General features: G+C 42.2%; 1 protein-coding gene across 5 annotated transcripts in view; it reads right to left on the bottom strand.

The window, feature by feature from the left end:
* atrnl1b (attractin-like 1b) overlaps positions 1-16,012 on the bottom strand; it is a 1,082,183-nt gene that overhangs the window by 745,286 nt on the left and 320,885 nt on the right. For all 5 annotated transcript variants that reach the window (XM_068052965.1, XM_068052967.1, XM_068052968.1 and 2 more), the window contains exon 18: positions 1,925-2,143. In XM_068052965.1, coding sequence (XP_067909066.1) covers positions 1,925-2,143 — 219 coding nt within the window. The remainder of the gene's footprint in view (positions 1-1,924; positions 2,144-16,012) is intronic.

The following is a 16,012-nucleotide window of genomic DNA, read 5'->3' as shown; positions in this document are numbered from 1 at the left end:
GGAACAACATGAAATAGTTGACAAATTCCATAAAATGGCCCAGAAAAAGAGAGGATGAAACTACCATCTCCAATTTCACCACAAAAAATCCTCAATAATTATTTCCCATTCCTCTCTTTGCAGCTGTAGGAAGTGATATCTCAAAACTGTCAAATAATACATATTGCTCTGGTTCTCCTTCCCTAGTGTATGGAATGGAACTTACAATGTTAGAGTTGCATCATTAAATGTTCCTTATTTGCTATATAGCAGCCCTTTAATCTTTAATTGTTGTTCAATGGATTGTTGCTGCTGCTAACTCCTAAAATGGAAATTCAGCAATTATTTAAAATGAAAGTCTGGACTATTGTCTCAGGCAGTTAATGAACTTTAAATTTCATCATTTTATAGACACTAAATCTTTGGTCAGACTTCAGTCCTGAATTCCACATGCCTAAAACATTACTGTCCTCTCCTGAAGCTATCTTGTATCTCTATGCAGCAATTCTCTCCCATATTTAAAATGGCCATTGTGCAGTGAAAGCTGAAGATACTATTCACTTGAAAGAAAACATCTGAAGTAAAAGAATTCACCTTACATGACTTATCAAAACCTACCTGGAGATTATATAACTGAGAAGAGCTGGTGAGCGCGGAAACAAATCAACATCCTTTTCCAACACTAAAAATGGTAATAGCTAGGGCGGCACAGTGGCGCAGTGGTTAGCACCACAGCCTCACAGCTCCAGCGACCCGGGTTCAATTCTGGGTACTGCCTGTGTGGAGTTTGCAAGTCCTCCCTGTGTCTGCGTGGGTTTTCTCCGGGTGCTCCGGTTTCCTCCCACAGCCAAAAGACTTGCAGGTTGGTAGGTAAATTGGCCATTATAAATTGCCCCTAGTATAGGTAGGTGGTAGGGAAATATAGGGACAGGTGGGGATGTGGTAGGAATATGGGATTAGTATAAATGTATAGAGCGTAAGATTAGTATAAATAGGTGGTTGATGGTCGGCACAGACTCGGTGGGCTAAAGAGCCTGTTTCAGTGCTGTATCTCTAAACTAAAACTAAACTAAGTAGATCAGGTCATAGTTTATGAGAATTAAGTACTCGACTCAAGGAGAAAGATCATCCAGGGTGTAGCACTTTCATTGTGAGGTACTTTTTCCATCTATAGAATATTGTAAAAAGGCATAAGTCGTTTTTTTTTAAATTGCTAAATTCGCCAACACCCCCTTCCCCCTGCCGGCCAGTAGATCTCCCTTCAGTCATGAAGTAAGTGGATCTCCCTTCAGTCATAAAGTAACAGATGCACAGGGAAGTATCTCCACAACACTATCTGGAAATCTGCACTTGGGATTGGCTTAGACAGATTTTCAATGGCACACAATTTTGGAAAAGTTAGTCACGACTGAGGACCTACCACCCCAATGTTCCTCATCACGATCTTCTCAATTGGATATGACAGACAAAACTCTTGAAAGAAAATAGGGAGCCAAAATTTCTGCATTACAAAATAATTGGACTGGCAACATGAAGCTGCATTTATATAATGCTTTTAATGTCATAAAAACATACCAAGACATTTCACAGGAGCATTATCAGACAAAATTGGTCTAAGAATTACATATACAATTCTCATTAGTTTGGGCTTCTATGTGCTTTAGTTGTGCATAAATTGGATGAAAGCCAATTTAGAACACAAGTATTTAATTCGCACCAGGTCATTTCACATAAAACTGCAGAAATTACTGTATTGATATGAGAACATGAACGTTTACACTAAAACAGTGAACCAAAATATAAGCTGTGCTTGTTTAGTAACAGCACCAAAAATACTATTTAAAACTCATTTAACTGTTTTTATAATTAACTATTTCACTATTGTACTCTAACAATTTGTTGCTAACGCAAAGCTAAAGATTAGTGGCAGAGCAGTAATACCTACCTGGACACTGAATGAAAGCCCATTCATTGTTTTTGTCTTTTGGACAAAGACCTGTATCAAGTGTCATTTCCTGGATATTCCTCCCAGCAGATTTCATTGGTCCTCTTGAAGAGCCTTCGATACAATGTCCCTTTCCTGTATTAGTGGGGTCATTGCACCAACCACAACCAGGGTGTTCCAAACACTGTTCACATGTACGAAGTCCGGAACAATTTTGAGCTATGCAAAAAGAAAAATACAGGCAAAAAAGGATTAAATCTGAATTCAAACCAAAAATTCACAGGCATAGCATTCAGATTCAGTTGCATCACCTGTTACATGAAAATTCTCACAATTACCAAGTTCAAATGAATCTTCCATCAGATAGAACATTTTGTCAACTCAGCAGGGAGTGAACTGTAAAGTGAAATTGCTATACAATAAATATTTAGCAAATTATTGGACATTTTGTACTGACAGAATCCCTTGTCTCAGAGTTCTCCCTTCCATTATCATTCCCCAATAGATCTCTACATTTTCAGTGCAGTCACTTTCAGACATTATAATGTACAGGCAATCCTGCAGTTAAATTTCTCATTAAATGCACTCTTTAGAATAGAAAATCCAATTGTACTTTTTCCACTATCAGGTTTGGTGTCAGCACTTATTCTCACATTGCACATCACACAAACAGTAATATTTTAGAAAGTCAGCTTTAATAAATCACGAGAACCCATTAACATTCAATTTCTGATGAAAAGCAGACATTGATAAAACATATTAAACCAATCTGAGCAACAAAACAAAAACAGTAAAATTTAGAACCAAGAAAAAGGTAGTAGGTAGTTAATTTGGGAGGAAATTCAGATGTTTAAAGTGATTGAGTCAGCTATCATGGTGTTCACAAATCACGAAGAATAAAACAATCTACTGACCTAAAAGTGAAATAGTGGACAAATTCATGCAGTACATTTGTGCTCTTCAACATTACTGTTATGAAGTGTATGGCATTCCAATTGCAGGAAATTGGGTTTGCAACTGATTTTCTTCACAAATAAAATTATGTATATTTAAGCAATTGCAAATGAACTGCTTGGTCTGCTTTGCCAGATTTGAGAAGTAGTTACCTAATCAAGGCACTGATGTCAATTAAATCAATTTGGCCTTTTATTATGTCATACTCTGTTTGAATTACTTCTAATCATTAAAAACATTTTCCAATGTTCAAAACTGCTTAATGCTTCAAAAGATAAAATTATTTAATGTGCCACAATCCTTACTGTAATATCAGTGTACTACACATTTCTTGAGAGGACCAATGCCTTTGCAAAGTGAGGTATTATTTTTTCTTTGTCATTAAACATGGACCAGCATTTGTTGAAGCAGGGCATCTCGAGCAAGCACCATAGGTTGGATTCCACCGCCCACTGCCCCACTTCAGCTCCAGTTAATTTTGTGCTGCAAATTGCTGGAAGTGTGATTTACTGAAAGTGCAAGGACAACAGGTGAGTCAACAGAACCAGTAACCTATCTGTCTCCTGAACTAATGAAATTAAAGGATTTGAATGGTTAGTAAAGCTCTGGTGGCAACTTGGAATCTGATTATTGACATAAATAAAAAAAAACAAATTACATGAAGGAAAATATTTTTGCCAAGGGAACGTGATACAAACATATAAATAAGATAGCCTCTTGCCCAGGGCTCAGAAGTTTTTTAATTCATGAAATTGAAGAACCAAAGGCAGCTCCAGCCGACATGCAAAAGCTTGATAGTACAGCAATTCGCAACAGATCAAATTTGATGATCTTCCTCTCTTCTGGTCAGAAACATTTATTGCTTTCCCAGCCACATATTAACCCACAGATTGTCAATCAGTGATATCTGCTTCCAGTAAAGCACTTTCCAATCTGTGCTCTCTTTGATTACCTTCAGTTCTATCATTTAGTTGTATGCCCTTAATGCATTTTATTTTCTCGGTGAGGGATTTGCTTCCTTTTATAATTTCCTCACTTCAATTTCCATCCTGGTTGCATGCTTTATGTGGTACGTGCAGAACAATCATTAATTGCTAACTGGTTTCATAATGTAAGATCATGGGAAACATAAATTACCTTATTAATAGGGTCCTTATTTTGCAGCACTTCCTTGAAACTCATGGGGAGGTTGACAGCAAGCTACATTTTTGGCGAGGCAACTGGCAGGGCAGCACAAATCATCCAGCAATTTGTGGAAATTCTCAACTTACAACATATCGCTTCCTAAGAAGATAAGAAATAGGAGCAGGAGTAGGCCATTCAGACCCTCAAGCCTGCCCTGCCATTCAAGATCATTGCTGATCTGTCCCAGGCCTCAACTCCTCTTTCGGGCCTGCTCCGCATCACTCTCGACTCGCCGAGATTTCAAAAATCTATCAACCTCCTCCTTAAATACATTTAGTGATCTAGCCTCCACAACTCTGAGGTAGAGAATTCCAGAGATTCACCACCCTCAGAGAAGAAATTCCTTCGCATCTCAGTTTTAAATGTGTGCCCGCTTATTCTGTAACTCTGTCCCCTAGTTCGAGATTCCCCCACCAATGGAAACATATTCTCAACATCTACCCTGTCAAGCCCCCTTAAAATCTTATGTTTCTATAAGATCACCTCTCATTCTTCTCAACTCCAATGAATAAAGGCCTAACCTGTTTAGCCGTTCTTGATAAGACAACCCCTTCATCCCAGGAATCAGCCTAGTGAACCTTTTCTGAACTGCCTCCAATGCTAGTATCTTCTTGTTCTTTGGCCTCCTTGTCTCAAGAGACAATGGGTAAGCGCCTGGAGGTGGTCAGTGGTTTGTGGAGCAGCGCCTAGAGCGGCTATAAAGGCCAATACTAGAGTGACAGACTCTTCCACAGGTGCTGCAGATAAAATTGTTTGTCGGGACTGTTACACAGTTGGCTCTCCCCTTGCGCTTCTGACTTTTTTCCTGCCAACTGCTAAGTCTCTTCGACTCGCCACACTTTAGCCCCGCCTTTATGGCTGCCCGCCAGCTCTGGCGATCGCTGGCAACTGACTCCCACGACTTGTGATCAATGTCACAGGATTTCATGTCGCGTTTGCAGACGTCTTTAAAGCGGAGACATGGACGGCCGATGAGTCTGATACCAGTGGCGAGCTCGCTGTACAATGTGTCTTTGGGGATCCTGCCATCTTCCATGCGGCTCACATGGCCAAGCCATCTCAAGCGCAGCTGCCTCACTCGTGTGTATAAGCTGGGGATGTTGGCCGCCTCGAGGACTTCTGTGTTGGAGATATGGTCCTGCCACCTGAAGCCAAGGATTCTCCAGAGGCAGCGAAGATGGAATGAATTGAGACGTCACTCTTGGCTGACGTACGTTGTCCAGGCCTCGCTGCCATAGAGCAAGGTACTGAGGACACAGGCTTGATACACTCAGACTTTTGTGTTCCGTGTCAGTGCGCCATTTTCCCACACTCTCTTGGCCAGTCTGGACATAGCAGTGGAAGCCTCTCCCATGCGCTTGTTGATTTCTGCATCGAGAGACAGGTTACTGGTGATAGTTGAGCCTAGGTAGGTGAACTCTTGAACCACTTCCAGAGCGTGGTCGCCGATATTGAAGGATGGAGCATTTCTGACGTCCTGTCCCATGATGTTCGTTTTCTTGAGGCTGATGTTTAGGCCAAATTCGTTGCAGGCAGCCGCAAACCTGTCGATGAGACTCTGCAGACACTCTTCAGTGTGAGATGTTAAAGCAGCATCGTCAGCAAAGAGGAGTTCCCTGATGAGGACTTTCCGTACTTTGGTCTTCGCTCTTAGACGGGCAAGGTTGAACAACCTGCCACCTGATCTTGTGTGGAGGAAAATTCCTTCTTCCGAAGACTTGAACGCATGTGACAGCAGCAGGGAGAAGAAAATCCCAAACAGTGTGGGTGCGAGAACATAGCCCTGTTTCACGCCACTCAGGATAGTAAAGGGGTCTGATGAGGTGCCGCTATGCTGAATTGTGCCTTTCATATTGTCATGGAATGAGGTGATGATACTTAGTAGCTTTGGTGGACATCCGATCTTTTCTAGTAGTCTGAAGAGACCACGTCTGCTGACGAGGTCAAAGGCTTTGGTGAGATCAATGAAAGCAACGTAGAGGGGCATCTGTTGTTCGCGGCATTTCTCCTGTATCTGACGAAGGGAGAACAGCATGTCAACAGTCGATCTCTCTGCATGAAAGCCACACTGTGCTTCAGGATAGATGCGCTCGGCCAGCTTCTGGAGCCTGTTTAAAGCGACTCGAACAAAGACTTTCCCCACTATGCTGAGCAGGGAGATTCCACGGTAGTTGGTGCAGTCACCGCCGTCACCCTTGTTTTTATAGAGGGTGATGATATTGGCATCGCGCATGTCCTGTGGTACTGCTCCCTCGTCCCAGCACAGGCAAAGCAGTTCATGGAGTGCTGAGAGTATAGCAGGCTTGGCACTCTTGATTATTTCAGGGGTAATGCCGTCCTTCCCAGGGGCTTTTCCGCTGGCTAGAGAATCAATGGCATCACTGAGTTCCGATTTTGTTGGCTGTACGTCCAGCTCATCCATGACTGGTAGAGGCTGGGCTGCATTGAGGGCGGTCTCAGTGACAAAATTCTCCCTGGAGTACAGTTCTCAGTCGTGCTCCACCCAGCGGTCCATTTGCTTGCGTTGGTCAGTGATTGTGTCACCTGATTTAGATTTGAGGGGAGGCGATCTTCTTGATGGTTGGCCCAAAAGCTCTCTTAATGCCATCATACATTCCTCTGATGTTTCCGATGTCTGAGGCCAGCTGAATATGACTGCATAGGTGTTGCCAATAGTCATTTGCGCAGCGCCTGGCTGTTTTTTGTGCAGTGCTTCTGGCTGCTTTAAGTGCTATGGATGTTAACACGCTGGGGGCTTTCTTGTAGTTCAACAGTACAATGCGCTTAGCGGCTATGACAGGTTCCAGCTCTTCAAAATGAGATTGAAACCAGTCTGCATTTCTCTTCACACGTTTGCCATAGGTGGTCAAAGCTGACTCATAGATGGCGTCTCTGATGTGGGCCCACTTGGTATCAGCATTCCCTGTGGGAGTGTTTTGAAGGGCTTTTACAAGTGTATTTAGAAATTTTTGCAACAGCTCTGGATAAGAAATTCTGCTCGTGTTGATGCGCGGGTGGCCCTTCTGCTTGGAGTGATGCAGCTTCTTTGGTTTGAGTCTAACCTTGCTGCACACCAGGGAGTGGTCCGTGTCGCAGTCCACACTGTGGAAGCTGTGTGTGACTTGAACACGGTTTAAGGAGGCTCGCCTTGTGACGATGAGGTCCAGCTGGTGCCAACGACTTATATCCTTCCTTAAATACGGGAACCAAAACTCTACGCATTACTCCAGGTGTGGCCTCACCAATACCCTGGACAGTTGTAACAAGACTTCCCTATTTTTAAACTCTAACCCCTTAGCAATAAAGGCCAAAATTCCATTTGCCTTCCTAATTACTTGCTCCACCTGCATACTAACTTTTTGTGTTTCATGTATAAGAACACCCAGATCCCTCTGTACTGCAATATTTTGTAGTTTTTCTCCATCTAAATAATAATCTGCCTTTTCATTCTTCCGACCAAAGTGGATGACCTCACACTTTCCTGCATTGAACTCCATCTGTCAAGTTTTTGCCCACTCCCTTAACCTATCCATATCCCTTTGCAGATTCCTTATGTCCTCATCATAACATGCCTTCCCACCTATTTTCTTTCATCAGCAAATGTGGATACATTACACTCTGTCCCTTCCTCCAAGTCATTAATATAGATAGCAAATAGTTGAGGCCCTAGGACCGATCCTTGTGGCAACCCACTAGTTACGCCTTTCCAACCTGAAAAAGACCCATTAATCCCCACGCTCTGCCTTCTGTGTGTTCGCCAATCCATGCCAACACATTACCCCCAATATCCTGAGCTCTTATTTTGTGCAATAACCTTTTATGTGGCACCTTATCGAACGCCTTCTGAAAATCCAAATACACTACATCTATCCATTCCCCTTTATCCACTCTTCTTGTTATATCCTCAAAGAACTCGAACAAATTTGTCAAACATGATTTCCCTTTCATAAAACCATGTTGACTCCTCCCCACAAATTTGTGTTTTTTAATGCATTATTAACAGCATGTGCCATAAACTCACCACTATTTTCTCAGCAAATTCTGGGCAAATAGGGGATTTTTTCTGCACAAGACTTTCTTTCCCTTTCACCTGTGGCCTTTTAAAACAATTTCCAAAGCAAAAGGGGAGTAGTCAGAGTGTAATCAAATTAACATGCAACCTTTTCTACAAAGCAAGTAAATGGACTTGAATGGTCTATATTCCCAAATACAATTACATCTTCTGACAACAGATCCAGTACTAAAAATATTTAAAATATCTGAACAATTAAATGGATTACTTTTGTGGCCCCAAGTTCATCAATAAACCAGCCTCTTCCAAATCATTTTCTATTATACTGAAAACTTCAGCAACCCCGAGGGCACAAATTAGATCAAAGATAATTGGATTCTTAAAGTTCTAAAATGATGTCCAAGATGACTGTGCAATGAATGGTTACAACTTATTTCTAAATCATAATTGCACAAAATACTGTTGTGACCGGGTATTTTTCTAACTCTTACAAGATTCAAGATTACATGTCATTTTAGGACTGCCACAACAAAACAAATTTTAGGCTCAAGGGGAAAAATAGGAAATCTAAAAGAATAGAAATCTACAACGTACGGCCATTCTACGTCACATCACTGTGTCGCAATCGGACACGTCAACAATGGTCCCTGTCACTATGGTGCTCATTACAAAGGGCCTGTCTTTTGATGAGAAAAGAGGTTTTCAACATTAATCTTCTCAAAACTATTTTTAAAATGGAAAGTTTTTGAGAGCACCCGTTTCACTGTCCTCCAGACCTCACAAAGAGATGAGCATGCAATTTACCACAGTAGCTTATTTAACAACCGGAGTTACATTAAAATTAAGTGTACTAATAAAGTTCACAACATTGTCTAAAATGTTTTTTTTTTAATCAGTTCATTCACAGATCGTTTTAATCTGTGCTATGCAATAGACTTACTGAATTTATTTACTAATTTCTTATAGGTAGCACACTAAATCACATTTGGTTCGCTTATCATCTCAAGCTTTGAAACAAAAAATTATTTCAAAGAAAAGGAAAATTAAAATCATGATACAACAGCAGATTAAGGCACTTGATAGTTAATTGAATAGAGAAATAATCTCCTCAGAGATGCGCGACAGAATTACTTAACATAATCCTAACAGGAATATTAAAAGTGAATAGTTTTCATGAAAAACTTAAATAAATGTCACCTCTGACCAGAGTACAATTGTCAACTGCTTGCAGGCAAGCGACTGTCACATATTTTACAACAAAAAACACTTAGAAAAGTGAAGTTCTGCTTCAACTTGATTCCAATACACAAAGCAGATTAGCTGATGTCCACTGATATGAAAATTATGCCTCTCTTCTTCAATTATTTCACTGCCTCCTTCTTTTTGTGTGCGCTCTGCACTTCATTCACATTCCCTCTCTCTACAGGGTCACATTTTTCTCCCTGTGATATCTGCTCAGCGTTTTCCAATACTCTTCAGGAACTCTGCCCCTCACATTCATTTCCCAATCTCTATTTCTAAGCAGCATTATTTAATGTTGTCATAACCCATTTAATTTAAAGCCAGGCTTATGATTCTCACAAATGTTCCTCCACTAATTTAATCAATTTCTCTGTTCTACCTTCGTTAAAACCCTCAAGACAAGGGAAGATGCCAGCCAAAATATACAACCTGCATGGAAACTGTTAAAATACATGCAGGTGAGAAATTAACTTGGGCAAAGATGCAGGAAGCCATAGAGGAGGTTAGAATTAGTGTGTGGGTGGCCAAGGCTGAGTTTTAGAACTGGACCAAGTAACGTGTGGCCTCGAAGTACAGTAGCACAAGGGTCTGCAAAATAGGAAGATTAGGGAGGCGGCTAAGGACAATGATCACTGGAAGAAGCTGGGAATGGAGAGCACTGGTGATATAGTGGTGAGAGCACTTATGAATGCTCAGTTATACAAAGAGGCAGCAAATCCAGAAATGGAACATAGCCCTGGGCCTAGTTACCTTGATGTCAAGGGCAGCTAAACTTGCCTTATTATCATTCAGCTCCTTCCTGAACACGCAAGGAGATAAAGCCATGAAAAGGCCAACAGCATTTGAGGTCTTACAGAGAGAGGCATCAAATACAAGAATAGATTTATACAAAACATTGATTAATACTCAGTTGGAGCACTATGTGCAGTTTTGGTGTTCACAGAATCACAGAAATCTTACAGCACAGGAGGACATCGTGTCTGCACCAGCTCTCTGGGAGAGCAATTCACTTGGTGCCATTTCCCCATCTTCTCCCATAACCCTGTACATTCTTCCTTTTCAAGTAACTATTTAACTTCCTTTTGAATACCTCAGTTGAACCTGCCTCCACTGCACTCTCTGGCAGTGCATTCCAGATCCTAACCATTCACTGCATGAAACATTTTTCCTCATGTTGCCATTGCTTCTTTTGCCAATTACCTTAAATCTGAGCCCTTTCGTTTTTGATCCTTTCATGAGTCGGAAGAGTTTCTCCCAATCTGCACTGTCCAGACCCCTCATAGTTTTGATTACCTCTATCAAACCTTCTCTCAGCCTTCTCTTCTCCAAGGAAAAGAGTCCCAATTTCTCCAATCTATCTTCAGAAATGAAGTTTCTCATCCCTTGAGACATTCTCGTGAATCTTTGTTGTACTCTCTCCAATGCCTTCACATCTTTCCTTAAATTTTAGTTTTAGTGGTTTCATGGGATGTGGGTGTCGATGGCGAAGCCAGCATTTATTGCCCATCCCTAATTGCCCTTGAGAAGGTGGTGAACCGCTTGAACTTGAACCGCTACAGTCCATGTGGGGTAGGCACCCCAGTGCTGTGAGGAAGGGAGTTCCAAGATTTTGACCCAGCGACAGTGACGGAACGGTGATATAGTTCCAAGTTAGGATGGTGCGTGGTTTGAAGGGGAACTTGCAAGCGGTGGTGTTCCCGCGCATCTGCTGCCCTTGTCCTTCTAGGTGGTAGAAGTCGCAGGTTTAAAAGGTGCTGCCTGAGCAGCCTTGGTGCGCTGATGCAGTGCATCTTGTAGACGGTACACACTGCTGCCATTGTACGTCGGGGTGCAGATCAAACAGGCTGCTTTGTCCTTGATGGTGTCGAGCTTTGACTGTTGTTGGAGCAGCACCCATCCAGGCAAGTGGAGAGTATCCCATCACACTCCTGACTTGTGCCTTGTAGATGGTGGACAGGCTTTGAGGAGTCAGGAAGTGAGTTACTCGCCCACAGGATTCCTAGCCTCTGACTTGCTCCTGTAGCCACAGTATTTATATGGCTACTCCAGTTCAGTTTCTGGTAAATCGTAAACCCTAGGATGTTGATAGCGGGAGATTCAGCGATCGTAATGCTGTTGAATGTCAAAGGGAGATGGTCAGATTCTCTCTTGTTGGAGATGGTCATTGCCTGGCACTTATATGGCACGAATGTTACTTGCCACTTATCAGCCCAAGCCTGGATATTGTCCAAGTCTTGCGGCGTCCAGAACTGGATGCAATACTGCAGCTGAGACCAAACTAGTGTCTTGTATAAGTTCAACATAGCTTCCTTGCTCTTGTACTCTATGCCACTATTAATAAAGCCCAGGATATTGTATGCTTTATTAACTGCTTTCTCAACCTGTCATGCCACCTTCAATGATTTATGCACATATACATCTAGGTCCCTCTGTTCCTGCACTCACTTTGGAGTTGCACCCTTTATTTTATATTGTCTCTCCATGTTCTTCCTACCAAAATGAATCACTTCACATTTATCCACACTGAACTTCATCTGCCACCTGTCCGTCCATTCCACCAGCTTGCCTATGTCCTTTTAAAGTTCCAGACTATCCTCACAGTTCACAATGCTTCCAAGTTGCATATCATCCGCAAATTTTAAAGTTTGCCCTGTACACCAAGGTCTAAGTTAATAATATACATCAGGAAGAGCAAGGGTCCCAACACTGACCCCTAAGGAATTCTACTACAAACCTTCCTCCAGCCTGAAAAACATCCATTAACCACTACTCTCTGTTTCCTGTCACTCAGCCAATTTTGTATCCATGTTGCTACTGTCCCTTTTATTCCATGAGCTATAAGTTTGCTTACAAGTCTGTTGTGTGGCACTGCAGCAAATGCCTTTTGAAAGTCTATGTACGACACATCAAGAGCACTACCGTCATCAACCCTCTCAGTTACCCCTTCACTAAAGTCCAGCAAGTTAGTTAAACACGATTTTCCCTCAAAAAAATCTAAGCTGGCTTTCCTTAATTAATCCATATTTGTCCATATGACTATTAATTTTGCGCCGAATTATTATTTCTAGAAGTTTTCCCTCCACAGAGATTAAACTGTCTGGCCTCTATTTGCTGGGCTTATCTTTAAATCATTTTTTGAACAAGGGCGTAACATCCACAATTCTCCAGTGCTCTGGCACCACCCGAGTCTAAGGAAGACTGGAAAATTATGGGTATACCTTTATAGAAAGAGCATTAAAGCCAAAGAGCATTAATCTTTGGCTTACATTCACTAGGACGATGCCAAGGGTGCAAATTTATGAAATGTGTCTTGAGATATTGCAACTACTTACCCTCAAGAAAAGGCGGCTGAAAGGGAATTTCATTGGAGCTTGTAACAGCATGGCTAGGGATGATTTCCTTTGGTTGGGCAGTTCACAAAGTGAGAAAATAGATTTTTTTTAAAAATAAAGAGTTATTGGAGAATGGATTTTAAAAAATTCTTTCATGGGATGTGAGGGTCGTTGGCTAGGCCAGAATTTATTGCTCATCCCAAATTGTTGTATGATTGCCTTTAAGAGTGATGTCCATTTAAGATCTTAGTATGCTAGTGAGCTAAGTATCAGTACGTAGTCCTGTGACTCAGAACCAGTGTCACTCTGCTACTGTAACACCCAGAGGCATGTTCTGTACATAGTTAGCTCTGCACTGTATATAAATTATTAGCTGTTAATAAACCTGTTTTGAGATCTTCAACTGGACCCCATGTATCTCATTTATGTTGCATCAGACAAGAAATAACTCATTACACTAATTACCCTTGAGAAGTTGATGACAAGCTGCCTTCTTGAACTGCTGCAGTCCATGTGGTGTATATCCACAAACAGTGCTGATAGGAAAGGGAGTTCCAGGATTTTGACCCAGCGACAGTGAAGGAATGGCAACATAATTCTAAGTCAGGATGGTGTATGGCTTGGAGGGGAACTTGCAAGTGGTGGTTTCCCCATGCATCTGCTGCCCTTGTCCTTCTAGGTGGTAGAGGTCATGGGTTTGGAAGGTACTGCCGAAGGAGTCTTGATGAGTTGCTGCAGTGCATCTTGTAGATGGTACACACTGCTGCCACTGTGCATCGGTGGTAGAAGGGGTGAATGTTGAAGGTGGTGGATGGGGTTCCAATCAAACAGGCTGCTTTGTCCTGGATGGTGTCAAACGTCTTGAGTGTTGTTGGGGCTGCACTCATCCAGGTAAGTGGAAAGTATTCCATCACACTCATGACTTGAGCCTTGTCGATGGCGGACAGGCTTTGGGGAGTCAGGAGGTGAGTTACTTGCCACAGAATTCCCACCCTCTGACCTGCTCTCATAGCCACTCTATTTATATGGCTAGTCCAGTTCAGTTCCTGGTCAATGGTAATCCCAGGATGTTGATAGGGGGGGATTCAATGATGGTAATGCCATTGAATGTCAAGGGAAGATGGCTGGATTCTCACTTGTTGGAAATGGTCATTGCCTGGCACTTGTGTGGCATGAATGTAATGTTCCACTTATTAGCCAAGCCTGGATGTTGGCCAGCTCTTGCTGCATACGGACACAGAGTGCTTCATTATCTGAGTCGCAAATGGTATTGAACTTTGTGCAATCATCAGCGAACATCTCCACTTCTGACCTTATGATGGAGGGAAGATCTTGATGAAGCAGCTGAAGATGATTGAGCCGAGGAGACTATCCTGAGGTACTCCTGCAGTGTTGCCCTGGGATTGAGATGATTGACCTCCAACAACCACAACCATCTTCCTTTGTGCTAGGTATGACTCCAAACAGCGGAGAGTTTTCTCTCTGCTTCCCATTGACTCCAGTTTTGCTTGGGCTCCTTGATGCCACATTCAGTCAAATGCTGCCTTGATGTCAAGGGCAGTCACTCACACCTCAACTCTGGAGTTCAGCTCTTTTGTCCATGTTTTGACCAAAGTTGTAATGAGGTCAGGAGCTGAGTGGCCCTGGCGGAAACCAAACTGAGCATGTTATTGCTGATTAAGTGCCACTTGATAGCACTGTCGATGACAACTTCCATCACTTTGCTGATGATCGAGAGGAGGCTGATGGGGTGGTAATTGGGGGTTGGTTTTGTCCTGCTTTTTGTGTCATGACAATTGCCAGGACATACCTGGGCAATTTTCCACATTGCTGGGTAGATGCCAGTGTTGTAGCTGGAACAGCTTGGCTCAGGGCCTAGCCAGTTCTGGAGCACAAGTCTTCAGTACTATTGCAGGGACCATAGCCTTTGCAGTATCCAGTGCTTTCAGCCGTTTTTTGATATCACGTGGAGTGAATCGGATTGGCTGAAGACTGGCATCTGCAATGTTGGGGACTTCAGGAGGAGGCAGAGATGGATCATCCATTCGGTACTTCTGGCTGAAGATTTTTGCAAATGCTTCAGCCTTCTCTTGCACTGATGTTCTGGGATCCCCCATTATTGAGGATGGGGTTATTTGTGGAGTCTCCTCCTCCTGTTAGTTGTTTAATTGTCCACCACTATTCACGACTGGGTGTGTAAGGACTGCAGAGCTTAGGTCTGATCCGTTGGTTGTGGGATTGCTTCGCTCTATCGTATGCTGCTTCTGCTGTTTGGCATGCATGTAGTCCTGTGTTGTAGCTTCACCAGGTTGACACCTCATTTTGAGGTATGCCTGGTGCTGCTCCTGGCGTGCTCTCCTGCATTCTTCATTGAAGCAGGGTTGGTCTCCTGGTTTGATGGTAATGGTAGAGTGGGGGATATGGGGGATAAGTTTACATCTTGTGGTTGAATACAATTCTGCTGCTGCTGATGGCCCACAGCGCCTTATGGATGCCCAGTTTCGAACAGCTAGATCTGTTTACAATCTATCACATTTAACATGGTGGTAGTTCCACGCAACATGATGGAGGGTACCGTCAATGTGAAGAGGCGATTGAGGCCAGACCATTATATTTTTAAAGAGAAAAATTGGAATCATATTTAAGTGAAGGAAGAGATGGGACTATGGGGAAAAAGCAGGACAGTTGGATTAGTTTTGGATTGCTGCAACAAGAATCAGCAGAGACACGAGATGAATGGTATTCTGTTCTGTAAAATTCAATGCTTCTATAAGGATTAGGCCAATCCAGATTTTCTTCCTCTACAGTCACAAGGTGCCTTGAAATGCAACATTCTATATTCACAGGAGAAGTCTGCTGTTTTTGTTAATGTTTCAGTTTGGAAGAAGCAAAACCACTGGTAGAAAATCATGCACACAGGCTTGAAACAAGACATTAATCCTCTTCAGTTTCATTCAGAGTTAATAACCTGCTGGGTAGCATATAATAAAATTACTAGTATGAAAATTAAATTCTGTTGAATGTTTTGTTGCAAAACAACTTTTGAAGTGGCATTCAGATATCTCTTTATGGTATCCAATGAACTGTGGTAATCTACAATATCATTAAGTCAACATAATAGAATTATTTTGTCTGTGGAAATAAGTAAATAACAACCTCTGGAATGTGCTCTGTTATAAACTGTTGTACTACTTGACGGCTGTGGATCCAAACGGTTCCTATATTTCTCTCTCATATTGCTCCAGAAAATAAGCATCAGATTCTGTATCTAGTCTTTACCTCAAAAAAGACTTGAAAGTTGTCAAAAAGGCTTCAATTTTTAAACATAAAGAATATAAACATTTAACTTTAATTAGGTTCTGG

This window comes from Heterodontus francisci, chromosome 20 (genome assembly GCF_036365525.1).
Source record: "Heterodontus francisci isolate sHetFra1 chromosome 20, sHetFra1.hap1, whole genome shotgun sequence".
Lineage (NCBI taxonomy): Eukaryota > Metazoa > Chordata > Chondrichthyes > Heterodontiformes > Heterodontidae > Heterodontus > Heterodontus francisci.
Note: the sequence above shows the minus strand (reverse complement) of the source record. Positions and strands in the feature narration are given on the sequence as shown.